This window comes from Lampetra planeri, chromosome 3, assembly GCF_965212315.1.
Source record: "Lampetra planeri chromosome 3, kcLamPlan1.2.h2, whole genome shotgun sequence".
Classification (NCBI taxonomy): domain Eukaryota; kingdom Metazoa; phylum Chordata; class Hyperoartia; order Petromyzontiformes; family Petromyzontidae; genus Lampetra; species Lampetra planeri.
Genome location: NC_136109.1, coordinates 17,622,801 through 17,639,371, shown reverse-complemented (window position 1 = coordinate 17,639,371; position 16,571 = coordinate 17,622,801). Strand labels below are relative to the sequence as shown.

At 45.6% G+C, this 16,571-nt stretch overlaps 1 protein-coding gene across 1 annotated transcript in view; it reads right to left on the bottom strand.

Annotated features, from left to right (window-relative positions):
- Positions 1–16,571, bottom strand: part of LOXHD1 (lipoxygenase homology PLAT domains 1) — a 113,993-nt gene that overhangs the window by 17,666 nt on the left and 79,756 nt on the right. The window contains exons 33-37 of the mRNA XM_078616987.1: positions 12,704–12,889; positions 7,862–7,989; positions 3,733–3,850; positions 2,717–2,891; positions 281–466 (exon numbers count right to left, since the gene is read on the bottom strand). Coding sequence (XP_078473113.1) covers positions 281–466; positions 2,717–2,891; positions 3,733–3,850; positions 7,862–7,989; positions 12,704–12,889 — 793 coding nt within the window. The remainder of the gene's footprint in view (positions 1–280; positions 467–2,716; positions 2,892–3,732; positions 3,851–7,861; positions 7,990–12,703; positions 12,890–16,571) is intronic.

Genomic DNA, 16,571 nt, shown 5'->3' with positions numbered 1-16,571 from the left:
GCTCACCTACTCTATAGTTTACAATAACCCCACGGTCCTCCGATTCAAATCATGAAACAGAGGGGTGTGTTGTGGGGGCGGGCGGTCACTGCTCAATCTCAATGTATAATCCTTGGATTGAATCGTCCTGAATTGTAACAATTTCTCAATTTGCGAGTATAGGGATGCATCACTGGTCGAGGGAATCTCTGATAGGGGGGGGGGAGAAGAATCGATGAACCAATGAAGTAATCCATGCGTCCTCTGAGCTAGAGGATGAATGGGGGTCCCTCGCCCTGACCTGTGTTGTCGTGCCAGATGCGCAGCTTGACCAGCTCGCCCAGGCTCAGCATGTCGGCGAAGGAGAAGACGTCGGTGCGTCCCCGCTCAAACTTGTTGCCATTGTTGGATTCCTTCAGGTAGATCGTGCCCGAGTCTCCGTGCTCTCCGAACAGGATGATGTACACGTTCGCGTCCGTGCCGGCGCCTGTGTTTGTTTGATTGCAAACATCGTTTGTGTCCGTAGAAGAGGGAGCAGATGAGCAGAAGAATACAATTATTAGAATAACAATTTCTTGCCGGCTGGTACTGCGGTTATAGCACTCAACTCGCAGCCGGTAGGTTGCAAGTTCAAACCTTGGCCAAGGGTCGATTGAGACATTTATTCCTCCAGGGTTGATACAATATGTATATGTGAGAAGGCATAGAGGTGGCTACGTGGCTCAGGAGACTCATCACGGCCTTGTTGTAGCACTGAGATGGGGCAACTGAGATTCTGGGTTAAAATCTGGGCAGTCACCCTTGATTAAAATTATATTTTAAGCGTAACTAGTTGATAGTTTCAGGCTGGTCATCACTGATCGCACATAATAATCCATCAAGTTAAGTTTGGTCTTGCACTTGATTGATAAAAATTCCAACTCTGAGGGAAAATAAAATAGGTTTCATGTGACAAACATCTCTACCATAGCAGGGCATGTGGGAAAGTGCAGTGGATAAGAGCAGACTTGATATGATTTCAGAAGTAACTCCACAATATCTAACAGGAAGTGATGCACTGCACCGAGAGATCTGAATAAAGATTGTCTTCATCTCATGAGGTGACAATTGGTATTTGTTTTTAAACATAAAAATAATGACCATGTTCGACTGGGCTCTACTATAGTAATGTGGAATTTACATCATTGGCTTAAAGTATCAATAGAGGTGACCACCATCCAACGTTAGTTTGCACATGAAGCCATTAAAAAGGTAAAGTAATTTAAGTGGATTTGTCTCAAGAACTGTAAGTAAATACCATTCAATCCATCAGCTTATTTAAATTATGCAAGCAGCATGATTTTCGTACTGTTTGTAGTTCACACAGACCTCATCAGCATCATGAAAATGTCTCGCTGTCTGATCAAGTCAAAATGTCTGCCTGCTGAACGACGTGCTGGCATGCCAATACGTGCTGGGTGGAAATTCTAGTGGTGGAAATTCTACTTTTCTATGGCCAATTATCCTTAAGGCTAACCACTATTGATCTCCCACAAAGTGGTACAGCACTAAGTTCATTGGACCCAGAGGGATGATGGGTTCAGTCAACCACTGAGCAGGAACCCTATGAACCTTCTGTGCTTGAGGTGGGCACTCTGCCACAGAACTACCGAGCTGTGCAGGTAAAATATCTATGAGCACGGCGAGTGATTGAAGCACTTGCGGAAATGTAGACTGGTTGATCAATGTTTCTGTGCGCACTGACTCACTCTCATCTATCCCTCATTGTCGTTCGGTCACTTCCTTATCACGCTATTACGCGCACAGTCATTGGTCCCAATAACTTCACACGTTGATACCTCTGCCAGTGTAAGGGACTTTATCTACCAGATTCTCTGTTTCCTTGCATTTGGGTTAAGCCACGCAACAAAATCGTCCCGCACTGTGAAACGACATGAAACTATAATCGTCTGTGAAACATAGTGCCTTCATGGTAGCCTTTGCTCTATAATAGTAGTGTGAATAACAAACGTACTAAATATCATTGGTAATATTATCATCTGTGGTCTAAATGTATTGTTTTAGATTTTATTTACAGTATTACTATTTTTAATCAGATTGGAAGCTTTCGTGACTGCAGGAATTACTCTTTGGTTCTTACGGTAAAGTCACGTGACTTTCCCGAAAGAACCAAAGTGTAATATTTTTAATGTTTGGTAAATTCCAACAATAAAGTTGCCATCCGGCGTTACAGGTCGTGAACATTTTTATTTACAGAATTTATTGTTGGGATTTTATAGTGTTGGCTGAACTTCATTCAAAATGAACACATGGGGAGTGGACAAATTGAGGTTGGGGGGGGGGGTAAGAATGGTTCACAAACATATGGGAGGGCTAGGAGCTGCAAATATTTGCTGGCGGTGGGGCGGGGGAGGGAAAAATCTCATACAGTTAACCCTTTCCTCTTCCGATGACGTAGTTTTTCTTCCGATTCCGAAAGGAATAGGAATTAAAAGACCACGCGGGAGGGCGTGTGGCACAGTTTGGCAGCAGCTATCATAGAGTGGTGTCATGTCGTTACAGTTCTCTGCGGTGAGTACAGTACAATGACTTTAAAAACAGCAGCGCTATGCCTCTGAATAAAATGAATACTGAGCCACTCGCGGATTGCGAGCTTCAGCGGTGAACGGAACCCGCCCTGCAACTTGCAGACGTCTCGGAAACGGGAAAGGGGTGAACTGGGACTGTGCTTGGTGACCTGCGGCATCGCTGGTGCGCACGGTGACAGTGTATGTGGAGAGGCCGATCGTGGGCTCGTCGTCCACCACGGCAGCCATTTCGCGGATCAGCTTCTTGTCCCCGTGCGTGCGCGAGAGCCAGTCGCCCAGCAGGAAGGAGGTCACCTCCTCCGTGGCCAGGTTCCTCATCTCGATCTGCGCTCGAGCGCAAACAGCATGCAACACGTGCGCCACTGTTACCAGGTCTCGGGGAAAAGCATTTCGAGACTGATACATGATAACCTCGCGTATTTCCACGACACGGCATAAAAGGGAATGGTGTGTCGAGGACCATGCCTTCCCAGTGCTGGTGTTTACATGCTGCACCTTTTAAGGCTGAGTTGACCCAAGTGAGGGCTGGAACAGGTTCAAACAACACTTCTCATTGATGTTTGGCAATTGAAAGGAATTTAAGTGAGATTGCTCGGATCATAGAACAATATGTAACCATTGTGCCACAATTATACGTAAAAATTGGCATGTATACGTGTAAGTGCACATTCACACATTTGTCTTGTCTCCGTTAATAGCAATGATCCTTACCAACAACAGCCGCCACTAAGAAGTGTCAAAAGCTCGCTGACAGGTCACGGGACAGACCCAGGTTGACTGAGATGACTGGCAGATCCACCAGCTGTGCCCCCTGTGCCAACTTTCTGCATTTTAGTGAGGGTCGCTCCTCTGCCCTCTATTGTTGTCGGAGAGCGACTGCCTCCAACTACCCAGTCGCATCCTTCACGAGCCTCCTTCCAGTCTTCGGCAAGTCTACTCAGTTTCACATCCTCTTGTACTGCATCAGTCCATCTCTTTTGCACCCTGTGTTGTGCCCGTTTAGCCCCCTCTATCCGGCCAAACAGAAGTTGCTTGAGCATGCGGTGGCTGGGAATGCGAGCTACATGACCCAGCCCCATGCACACACAAACACACACGTACAGCTGCAGAACGCCAGGATGCACCAAGCAATGCACACGCTCACGCACACCCATGCCCCGGACACCTTCTGCAGATTCCAGTCCGGCCGGCAGCCTTTTCCTGAGCTCCTCACGCGGATCTTCCTCAGCGGGGAGATGTCATCAATTTCCATCATGAGGATGTCTGTCTGGCCCCTCTCGAACCTGGACCGTGGCATTTCACGGGTACAAATCCCCACAAAACCCGGTCAGTTTGTCCTGTTATTGGTTCGATATATGGCCAATGCTACAGTAATGTATTTACAGGCACATTGCAGACATATTTGGACATGTGGTATATTTGGCGTATGGTATGGATGCTGTGTTTGAGCCAGAGAGATGGACTCTTAACAAGGAAACGTGTAGCGTGATGCTCGGGACTCAGGGGTCAGAGCACCGAGCTGACAATAGCGAGAGGCTCGGTTTGGATCCGGTCAGACAACCATGATTAAAACAGGTTCTCAAGTGTAGCGAATTGAAGTCTCCAACCTGGTTGCAGTGACTGGAACCTCTCCCCATTATATAAAATAAAATAACAAATCCACTTAGTTTAGCTAATTCAATCTCTGAGAGTTAGAATTTTCCATCTGACTGACATGTGGCAAACATGTTATGCGGGGAATTGAAACGTGTGCCCCTCAGTTGTATAAAGAGGTCGATTGAAGTGACCTCAGGGGTAGCTGTGTGACATCATCCATCTTTGACACGGGATGATACACTGTTAGCCTGGAGATTTCTGAATGAAAATACGTTCATGTTATGCCATGATGCCTATTGTACATTTGGAATATAATTTGTATGTCTGTCTGTCTGTTAAACTTCTTTCGCATTGTACTTAGCCAACCGTGCTAATCAGACATTTTGGGGATAAGCAAATACAATCTTAACTCGTAATTTCATTGTAAAATAAAGGAAAGCAACTTGGAGGTTCGGAGTAGAATGATGTTAAGGTACATTGGCGATTAAATACATTTGGGAATAGGAGGTTGTGATGGGTGTGCCACATGTCCGGTTTGGAGGAGGGCAGGATTCTGAGAAAGGCAATAGAAGGGGGGGGGGTACCCAGAGGCCAGTAACCTAGGAGGAGACCAAACCCCACGGGGTGTGATATCATTGCAAGAGCAGACTTTGGAGGTCAAGCGTCGACTGTGCAAAAGTTGTGTTTTCTCATAAAAGTCTGGAAGTGGTGAGGTGTGGCGGCATCAATAGAATTGGCCATAACCACACATCTTCACTTTATTAATCTCTCAGGCGGGCGCTAAAGTGCTGTGCAAGTATATTTACATTCTAATAAATATAAAACAACACTGATGCTGCAGTTTGTGTTTGTTATGTTCTGTGATATGTGCTTTGGATTTTTTTTTGCAGTGAAATTGACTACTTGTGTTTGACAGCACACCATGGATTATAAGTAATGAGTCATTTTGATTTTTTGAGATCTATTTCTTACTTTTCTCAAGAGATTCTCATTCCAAAAAGAGAGATATTTTTTTTCATCTTCAAACACGGTTCATGAGTATCACACGTCATTGGATAGCTTACAGATGTGCGTAAAATAAGATAAAATGTAATTTGTTACATTTTCAAAAGAGACAATTTCACTGGGCTCTCACCCATATAAATAAAGGCCTCACACAATGCAGTCCTACATAGGATTTCCTTAAATATCCACCCAAAAGAATATTAGTAAATTAGCTCAATGTATGATGCAACTGGTGAATAGAGTTTGATTTCTGTCCATGGTCCATCTGAACTAGTCCTTGGGTTTCCCTCGTCACCAACCCGCACTGATCATCGTGGTGAAGTATGGTGAAACAGCCTCCACGGCCAACATGGCGTGGGGTGGCAATCATTCAGCTATTAATAACCATCATTTAGATAATACATTGGTCAAATATTCTTTCATTAGTTTATCAACAAGAACTTACGAGAAGTATACAATTTTACTTTTCTCCAAAAATGTCCTACCTTTCTATCTCTGCTCCACGGAAGGGCCATTAGTGCGCTGTCTACTTACCGCCTATTTTCAGCCTGCAGGTAGACGCTATTAGCGCAGAAAGAGGGATTGAGGATTATATTATATGAATGCCAGTCTCCTTGGCGTATGGGGTATTGTTTTCAGAGCCATGGTCAAGCTCTGGCCCACATTAGCATCGAAGCTGTCTTGGCACCATCAATGCGTACATGGGCCCAGGATATCAGACATGAGCCAGCATTGTGTCAGCAGTTCGATATGAACGCCAGTTTAAGGAGACGTGAACATCAGCACAATATAATTCTGTATATTTATTGTGTTGAAGGATTGGGTGTTTTAATATACTTTTCATGCAATATTTGAAACACTACTTTTAAAATGTATTTTTACTTATTCCTGCCAGATGAGCCACCTCACCTTGACTACATTCCCACCTAGTAATGTAGCATCATAACACACGATAGCACATGTGACAGAATATGAAACTTAGTGGGAGAATTTTATGCGGATCTCCACAGAAAAGAAATCAAATAGCACAAGGATCAGGCCAATTATCAAATGAATAGGAGGACGTTCCAGATGTCACACTTGAGGAAGTCAACTTCTGTTCTTTGCAGTATAAAAATAAAAAACTCCTGGATCAGATGGAATAACCGTGGGCATCACCGATAGGACGAGCTGTTCACACCTATTCATTCAATGGTTTAACAGGAATTAAATACTTCAATGCCCCGAACAGTCTTTTGGAGACAAAGCTGACTGAAAGAGTTACAAACCGATTAGATTCCTATCACGTGTACATACATTCGTCACGAAGATCAATGGGAATAGAATAATGGACAATTTAGAGGCCAACCAAGCACATGACCAAGCTGGATTTAGGCAAGGGGGCTTCTTGACAAAAGAAGAAGCATGCACACTGTGAATACGATTCTGGAAAAGAGTAATGTAAGCATTATGCGTTTATTTTAAAGATTATAAACATGCATTCGACTCAGTGGAAATGTATGTATTGATCCAAATCCTCACAAAATAAGGCCAGATTATAAAAAAAACACTCCATTAAGAAAATAACAAAATACAAATCACCAGGGTAGTCAGTCATGGAGATACACTCTCTTCAAAGTTATTGACAGTGACATTTGAAGATGTTTTTTTAAATGTATTGGGTACCATGGTCGTGAGATGTTAACTACTTCGCCTGGTATACAGGAGGTCATGGGTTCAATCCCGACATTTGACGCCTGCTGTATATTTGGAGTTTGCATGTTTTTCTCCCCATGCTCGCATGTCCTTTTCTCCGGGTCCTCAGGTTTTTCCCTCCACACTTAGAAACATGCATTTGGAGTATGTGGCGGTTATACATTTCCACATGATAAGCCACTGACTGTGTTGAGCTATCATTTGTGGCCAGGTAGCTTCTGAAAAAGAACTACGCAGCTCAGTGGGGCTGCCTGGTGATTATAAAGACTAGTTTAATCGTTTTTAACTGTCACATTTTATGATGGCTTCGTGATTATAACAAGCAACGGAAAATGAGCGATTATTGAAGGACATAATGAAGACGTGTGCGAAGAGAGGCAGAACGGAGCGTGCAGGGGGTGCATACTTGGAAGTACACTGAGATACAAAAGGAGAAAGATGTCGACAAGAGCGCAAAAAGAAATGAGAGATATCACGTTGAATGTGAATAAATAATAATGATGAAATAGACGACGGCCGTTGGGCAAGATAGGCTTTAGTAGCAGCCAGAGGAAAGGACACATCTCTGAGGAGATCCATCGTGGAGATGGAGCAATGAGATCTGCCCACGTGCAAGAGCGTGACAGATCGTGCGAGATCATGAGGGATGGCGACGACTTGAGGAGGCCTTCATCCAGGAGTGGATAGATTACGGCAGGAGATGATGATGATGATCGTGAATGTTCACATTACATGGGTCACATATCATACCCCCACACACACAACTTATCGTGACCAAATTGTGAGCCATAACTAAAATCGATCAATCGATTTCGATTAACTTATTTCGCACCATACGTAGCCAACTTCGCTAATCAGAGGTGTGGGGGAAGGACAACAAACTAAACACAAAAATCAGTTGCTCATACAGGTGTAGTTGCTGGATTGAGATGGCTGAATCGCAAAGGCCTTGCTGTTGCTGCAAATGTGGTTTGGTGGTGAGATGTCGGAGCCAGTACCGGTCTCCATTCTTGTCCAGGGACATTTCTTCGGTAGAGCCCAGCACTCCGAACACGGTGAGGAAGAGCTGCGCGTCCGTGCCGGCACCGCTCTCGTCTGCCGTCTCCACGGCAACCTCGTAGAGCACCTATCGTCGCGAGGGACACGAGGATGATGAGGAGGATGAGGAGCGGCAGGAAAGCAGTCCAACCGCGACCGTGTCAAACCAGAATGTGCACGATCTCGTCACATCCCGCATGCTAGAAGATGTATGTACGTATGTTGAACTTGTTTCGCACCCGTACGTAGCCAACCATGCTAATTGCAGGTGGGGTGATAGGACAACAAACTAAACACAAGATAAGGATGGTTGAGCCCTGTATGAATGGGTGACCGCGGTTGGCTTGGGCTGTGAGGTGACAGGAGATGGCAGTGAACCATTGGATTCTTGAGTCCATATTTGTAGAGCGTTGAGTGGCATCTCCTCCTTTGTTGATTTTCTCCAGGCAATATATTTAATTCCAAACAAAACTGAAATTGGCCAATTATCCAAATGCAGACCATCCTGAGAAGTATCTTCAGATTCAGCGAGGCATTTCCTGGATGGGAGACCACCTTGAAAATAACAGGTATTATAGGCTGCTGCTGTGCTGTGTCAGCAGAGGGCAGTACATAAAAAATGAATCGTGAGACTATAGTAGTATGCTCCAATGTCTGTTCACCAATCCACACTGACCAACCCACACTGACCAAAGTGGTGAAGTATGGTCAATATAGCCTCCACGACTCGCACAGTATTGGGAGGCCCTCATCCATGAGTGGATTGACAATTTGAGTTGTACATGTTGGAACCAACAACGCTTGTGCCAAACAGCCACATTTCAAAACATGCGTCTATATTGTGTAGATTATTTTGCTGCTATAAATTTCCACGTGAAGCCATTTCGTTAAGCTATCATTTGTAGCCATGTTGCTTTGAAGAAGCTAATAGCTCAGTGGGCCTTACCTGGTAAGATAAAAAAGTAATTGAGTTTTATTTGTATACATTTTTGAAGTGATTTGTTTACCTTTCCTATGCCATGTTGTGTTTTTGTATTTTGTTGTTTTCGTGACGTTCTGAGCCGCCCCTACTGGACATCTGTGAACAATAGTTTTATAGCTCTTCGGATTCCTCCTGCATAAATAAAGATTCTGATTCTGAGCCCATGGAGAGACTGGCCATCACCATAGTAATGGAGAAGTCCCTCCAAAGGATCAAAAGTGCCTACAATTCACCCTGTGCTCCCCCTCTCATGCCCACCCCTTCCCCGCCCCCTCATTATTTTATGAATTGTCAATGTTGGGGTCTTGTTTGATTCAACAATCGATTATTTTCTTTGACAGTGCAGGGATTACTGCACCTTCTAGTGGCTGCGGGGTTTACGTGACCCAATGACATGCAACATATACCGATTAAAAACAACTAATTCTCAAGGGGCATTATTTCATGCATGCATCATGAGCGTAGGTATCTATCATAACCAAGGCTACGATGTTGTCACTGGAGGTCACGGCGGTCACGTAAATCGTGAATTTGAATCAAATCTGTACATTATTGGAGATGGCTGTTAAAACGTACGAGACCATGGCACTTCCAGGGCTGGACTCAAGGGGAAAAGCGGCACTAGCAACCACAAGCAATCGGCCTCAGGAGATACCCAGACAGACATGGAGACACACACACACAGTGAAACAACAACAGCCACCATTTGCCACTAAGTGGCGGTGATGTCACCACGGTGATTGTGCCAGGCCAGGTGCACTGTCAAGCCATGTGAAATGTCAAAACGTTGCTGACGGGAGGTTGCGGAACAGACCCAGGTGCCATGGGTTGACTGAGATGACTGGCAGATGCACCAGCTGTGCCCCCTACTGTGCCAACTTTTTGTGTTTTAGCCATTGGTATGATCGTTGCTCCTCTGCCCTCCATTGTTTTTGGAGGGCGACTGCCTCCAAGAGCCCAGTCGAGTCCTTCATGAGATGTACACAAATAGACATGGAGACACACAGAAATGCACAGAACCACAGAGATACAAAAGACTAAAGATCCCCACTATAGACTTCACATATTGTTGGGGCAAGAGCTGTTAGCGAGGCCGGAATGGCACACGAGGGTGTGGGTGACTAGCACCACGCCCGACCGCCTTTGTCTCCCTGGTGGCGATGTTTCCACACCACACCAAGTACTCACTTGAGGCAGAGTCGACCTAGGGGAGGCCCAGAACCGGTTCGAATAATCGTCACCGGTGTTGGCCTTGAGCGGGAATCGAACTCAGGTCGCACAGCGCTAACCACTACACTACCGCTCCCCACAGAGATATATACACACACACAGAGACACTGAGATATACACAAAAATCCACAAAGACAAAAGACACGAAGATACACACACAGCCACGGAGATGCACACAGAGACACGTAAACACACACAGAAAGGCAGAGAGACAGTAACACACACACGGAGATGCACGAACACATGGAGATGCACACACGCATAGGGAACACGGAGATACATGCACAGACATGGAGACACGGACAAACACGCACAAAGGAAGCACCACGCTTTATTTATTTAAATAAAGGGAGGGGGTGGGTGCGATGGCACCCCCCACCTTATTCCGTGACCTTCCAGTGGATTTTTTTTCACCCCCACACACACACACCAAGTCTGTGAATTTCACTTCAACTTATCGTGACCAAATTGTGAACCATAAGGAAAATCGATTAATCGATTTCAGAGTCTGAATATGTATTTATCCTGGAGAAATCCGATGAGCTATGAAGCTTTTATCAAAGAGGCTGCATGCATATTATCCACGCCGACGAGCAATCCTTCCCTCTCCCCTGCCAAGGGCTCATATGAGCAGTGGGGGGGGGGGACGAGATTCTTTGACTTTGAATTTCCTCTGCTGGAAGAGACAATGCAGAGGAGTGAACATTCGCGAGCAGGCGATCAGCGGGAATGCGGAATGATGACGAAGGAGGACTCGTGTCAGGCGAAGATGAATCGCAGTTTTGTACCGGGGTCGGTGGAAATGATGCGTCCACAGGATGGGTCGTGAAACAAAGTTAAAATCTTGAGAGCAGAACAGGAGAAAAGATCCCGCTCATATTCACCACGGCATTCATACTTAGACCGCATAGTGTTATGGGGAAAACTGTACACAGTATAAACCATCCGAGCACGCAACGGGAATCGTGGCTAATTTGTGGTGTCATTGACAGAATTTTCTCAATGCTTTATTCTAAATGTGTGTTTTTTACCACAGAATGTATTAAATGACAGGTATTTGATGATGCTGATGATAATTCTAATGATGATGATGATTATGACAATGATATGATGATGATCATGATACTGCCGGTCTTAGTGTTAATGATGCTGCTGATTACTTTGCTCCTGTTGTTGATGATCAAGATGATCATGCCGCTGATGTTGTTGATGATGCTAATGATACTGCTGTTGATGTTGCTGGTGATGATAATCATGCTGCTGATGATAATGACGTTGCTGTTGCTGATGACAATGATGCTGCTGCTGCTGCTGATGATGATAATGATAATGCTGCTGCTGATGATGATAATAATATCTATTAGGCTACAGAAAAGCGTATTCTGTAACTGTGAGTCAAAGTATGAATGTAGACCTCAAAGAGCAAGCCTTCAACCTGCCCAAAAAAAATGGAACTTCCTTTGCACCAAGGCCTGTGACAATCATCCAGCACAGGCCACCCTCCCCCACAGGCAGCAAACACTTCCTGAGGCAAAGCATTGGCGAGTTCCCTTTATCCAGCTCTGCACAAATGACGAGGATGGTCGTGACAGAGGCAGGAGAACGAGTATTCTGCCGATTACGGGTGTGAGTGTGGGGAGCGGTGGCGCACCGGTTAACTCACTGCAGTATCAATTCAATTCCCGGCCACAGCATAAAACGGTGGCGAGTTGGTACGAGCGCCAATCGCGAGCCTCCCCTAGGTTGACTCAGCCTTAGATGGTGACATGGTGTGTGCGTAAACATCAGCGATGGGGAGACAAAGACAAGGTGTTGACCACACCACGATCTTGTGCATCATGCAAGCCTTAATAGGTGCTCACAAACTTGCTACTAAGATAAATGAGGCCACAATTCCATTCCCAATTTCACTTTTTGTAGTCTTGTTTTCACCATTTAATTTGCATTGCTTTTCACTGTATAGTTTCGTCCATTTGTGTAATTTTGTCAGCTTAACTTCCCGAAAGGTGATGGAATATTTGCATATCATTTGTATAGACCATCAATAATTTATTCTCATGTCCAAAATTGTATCCTGTATCTTGAACGTGGGAATATATTTTAATCGATTACGGTAATCAATACATAATTGAATGCCTAAAAAGCAAAGGGTCATGGTCTCGGTGGCTCACGGCCAACACCAGTGACAATTATCTGAACCGTTCCTGGGCCTCACCGAGGTCGACTCAGCCTCAAATGACGACGTTATTGCGACGTGAAAAAACATTGCCACTAGGGAGACAAAGGCGACTGGGCGTGGTGCTGGCCACCCACCCCTTCGCGTGCCGTTCTGACCTTCATAGGTACTGCTGCTCGCTAACAGCACTTGCCCCAACAGTCTGCCAAGGCTACACGGGGAACATTGTCCTGTCTTGCAGGGGTTAGCGTGCTGCACTACGAACCCGGGCCCTTGGCTGGTCGACCACGTGTGCGCTACTTGTGGCAACCTTGCACTCTCTTGTTTTTCGGACAATTTTTTTTCTTCTTATTTCACAGCGCACCCCACTCGCCACATGCCCCCCCCCCTCGCTAGCTAGGGGCGAGGCAGCACCTTGGGCGTGAGCGAGATGCACTCGGCGTCCAGCACGCTGAAGACGCGCGCCGTGAGGCCGTCACCGCGGTCCTTGGCCAGCCAGCAGCGGCACTGGAAGACGTAGCGCAGGCCCCGCGTGGGCACGAGCAGCGAGAACTCCTCCACGAACCAGCAGCTCTCCGGGGTGACGCCGTCATGGCCCAGCTGTTCACCGAGGTGCCGCCGTCAACGACGCGGCAGGGAGACCCGGGAGGAGCGGGCGTGGACGAGAGCAGTCAAACAACAGCGACACCCAAATTAGAGCGCTCTGTCTGGCCAAGGAGGCAATTCAACAGCCAGGAATACAAAAAAACCGTGCACGCAGTTTGTTAGAGCGAATGAAAACGTACAGTCAACTCTCAATTATTCGGTTCGTTTGGAGGAAGGGTGGCCCAGATAAAAAGAAAAACCACGCGTAATGGTATACAAACAATCCATTATTTTCTTACATAGAATGAGGATAAAGACATCTAATGTTGTCAGTTTGTATTGCTCATTAAATAAATCGGTTTGCTTGCTGACTTGTTTGTGGCCACGTGGCGGTGGCCAACGAGTCACTGATCCTCTGCGAGTGAGAGGAGCAGCGAATAATGATGAGACCAAAATAATATTTTATTTTTAATTTTTTTGCTCAAGCTCAGATAATCGAAGGCCGAGGTATGAGACTCGGGTGATGGGGGTTCGGAATGCAGTGTGATCGCAGCCGTGCCACCCCTGCATGCACATCGTGGACAAATATAAATGCATTGTCAGTGGTTAAGCCTATTTTCCAGGAAGATCTTGTAATACTTGAAACAAAGGGTCATTATCATTATTATGGGAGCTTAAAAGATTCAGGCTGGGACAAATGTAATGCTATTCCTGCCAAACCCTCGGCAAGTCCTTCGTTAGCGAATATCAGATGAAGTTTCATGATCGTTCGGGTGAGACAATGCATTCTTGCAAAGACACTTGACAGTGATGAAACTGGAGATGCAAAGGGCAAAAGGTTCCTGATAATGATGTGGCTATGGGCACACTGGGAACATCTGTTTTCATGCATTAAGAGTTTTATTAACAAAAACACAGCATTTTACAAGTATCAATGGGACTATTTTGCTTCGGATGGGAATATTTCTTGGGTCATAAAACCAGCGGTACATGCAGTGCAGAGACAAATGCTGCAGCAGCATGTGCGAAGCATGTACTGCAAGCCATACTTGCATCGTCCCTATCTCTGCAGAGCACGCCTCGGTTTCACAAACAGAGGCAAGAGTACCTCTAGGTGCTGTGCAGTCATAGCAAGGAAATGAACGATGATGCTGGGTGAAAATATTACCAGATGTCCTACTCCCTTTATATACCAAACCACACTGACCGGTGTGGTGAAGTATGGTCAAGCAACCCCATGACGCACATGGCCTAGGGATGCCTTGATCGAGCAGTGGATAAGCAATGATCTGATTATTATTAATAGAATTGTATGTATTTACATAGATGGACATTAACAACCAAAATGGACAAAGGTGTCTGCAAGCATGGAGAGAGGAATACCTGGAATGACACTGAGAGACATGCAGACAATATACGCCAGGTTAAAGACAACATATTGACTGTTAAGAAAAGTGTGCTTGGGGCAGGGTGTGTCGCAAGATCTTCAGCGGTTGAGGCTAACATCAGACTGGTCGCCAAAGGAGGGCACAAGTGTGCGGGGGGACATCGATAACACGGACATGGAGTGATGAGATCAGATCACGTGTAGGAGGTAGATGAATTGTTACATCGCAGGATGTGAGTGAGACCAGGGCTCATGATGATATAACAATCCGGCAAGTCAGTCCGTGACGAAAGCCTACATTTAGTTAAGGGGTTTGACTTTACAAAGAACTGTGCGCGTGGAAACATGCACACACACAAAAGACAAAAATCCCCGGTAAAGGCTCGAACAGACTGCTTTGGACAAGTGCTGTTAGCAAGCACCTATGAAGGCTGGAAAAGCATAAAGGGGATCGGTGGCCAACGCTATACCTGGCCGTCTTTGTCTCCTTGTTACTGATGTTGACACACCCCACCAGGGACTCATTTAAGGCTGAGCCGATCTAGGGGAGGCCCAGAACTGATTGAAATATTTGCCACTGTTTTCATTGGCCACGAGCAGGAATTGAACTCAGGTTGCCACCACTCCCTTAAGTATGTACACACATATGGTCGCACACTGGGTGGATCATGTGTTCTTACACCAACACACAAGCGTTCTAATGCATGCGGAATAGCCCTGGTAAGTAGCATGCCGTTAATCTTTATACGTGTATAAATATATAACCGTGTACTCAGGAAGGAAGTGTAGTAAGTTGTTTCGCATTTGGTTTAGGGGTTTTTTTTTCTTCTGAAAACATGTGAAGTGTCCTTGGACAGACAGATGGATGGATGGACAAAAGATTTACAGGGCACAGCCATGAGTAGCTTATCAGCTCCCTTAGAGTCAGTGTCTGCCTGCTCAAATGAGTAATGGCGCAGCTCTTATCTCTGGTGGCTGCCCTGAGCCAGAAAAAAAATCCAAATTCCTGCGACAGGGCCCAAGCACTCTCCTGTTGGCAAAGTTGCAGCGCTGTGAGAGTATCCCTCCACCAGAGTGAGCACCTCGAGAAAGGTAGTTCTCCATTCCCAGGTATCTTTGAAGAGATGGGCGGACACACACTTTACCCTCACAACACGTGACGTGTAGAACGATGAACTATGGCGTGTTTATTTATGCTGCCGGGTCGACGGAGGTGGGAGGATTTAAAACGCTTTCCCATTGTTTCAACTACCACGCTGGGAGATCGAACCGGTAACCACTAGATTGCAAGTCCAGTGTGCTAGCCATTACACCACGGCAACTCTCCTGTTGACGTTCCAGAATTTTTGTTTATTTTATTGGCTCGAGAGGAATGAAAAGCTGAGTTAGTCCCCACCCCCAACAAACACTCTGACCACAGCGCATACACCAAAATATGCACGCATTATTTAGTAAGGTTTAATGTCAGTGCAGAGGCTGTCCTAGCAACCTTTTATCTAAAAATCTTCAGCAATAACATTCTGACGGCTAAGAAGAGCAAATCAAGATAGCATTGGCTGCTGATTAATGTTTCTGAAAACACTGCAGACTGCAAAATCTCAGGTAAACAAAAGCAGCCGGCGTTTGTCACCGTTTCGCACCTCCGGTTTGCACGGTTTGCTACGTATGGTGAGAAAAAAGTTCTACATACATACGCTCCTAAGAGTGAGGATAAATGAGCACATTGAGCAGTATATTCCACGCATCTAAAGTCACGTTGCACAAACTCCTAGAGGACTGAACCAGCCAGTATTGGTGTTGGTGGAAAGAGATTGTTTATTTTATTTCCTAAGCATAGGCCGAACAGGTCATATACCACAATGCAGCCAGAAATTATAAATAACTTTCACCATGAACACCTGCCCAAGGATTCCACAGTAAGACCCTTGTAGGACAGACAACTCAACAGTGTGAATGAGATCAGGCTCACTGCTGATGTGATGCTGCTAGATCATGAGCAAGTGGTCATCATGGCCAGTCTCAGTGATGCCAGCACACCAAGCCATCACTTTATTTCCTTCGGCCAAATCTCGTAACTTTAGCACACCCTAGCACATCGACCTGCAAAGTATTCTAATGTCTGCTCTTACAGTTCCCACCACCTCACTTTGAAGAAGACTCTTATAGTGTTCATGTGGAGAGACAGAAATATGAAGGAAACATTGCCTATCTATTTTGTTATTTAAATACAAATCACTTTACTTCTTCCCCTCGGTTACAAACCACTGGGTGCCCACTTCTCTGCAGCTCTTGGCAATCCGCCCTTCTCCA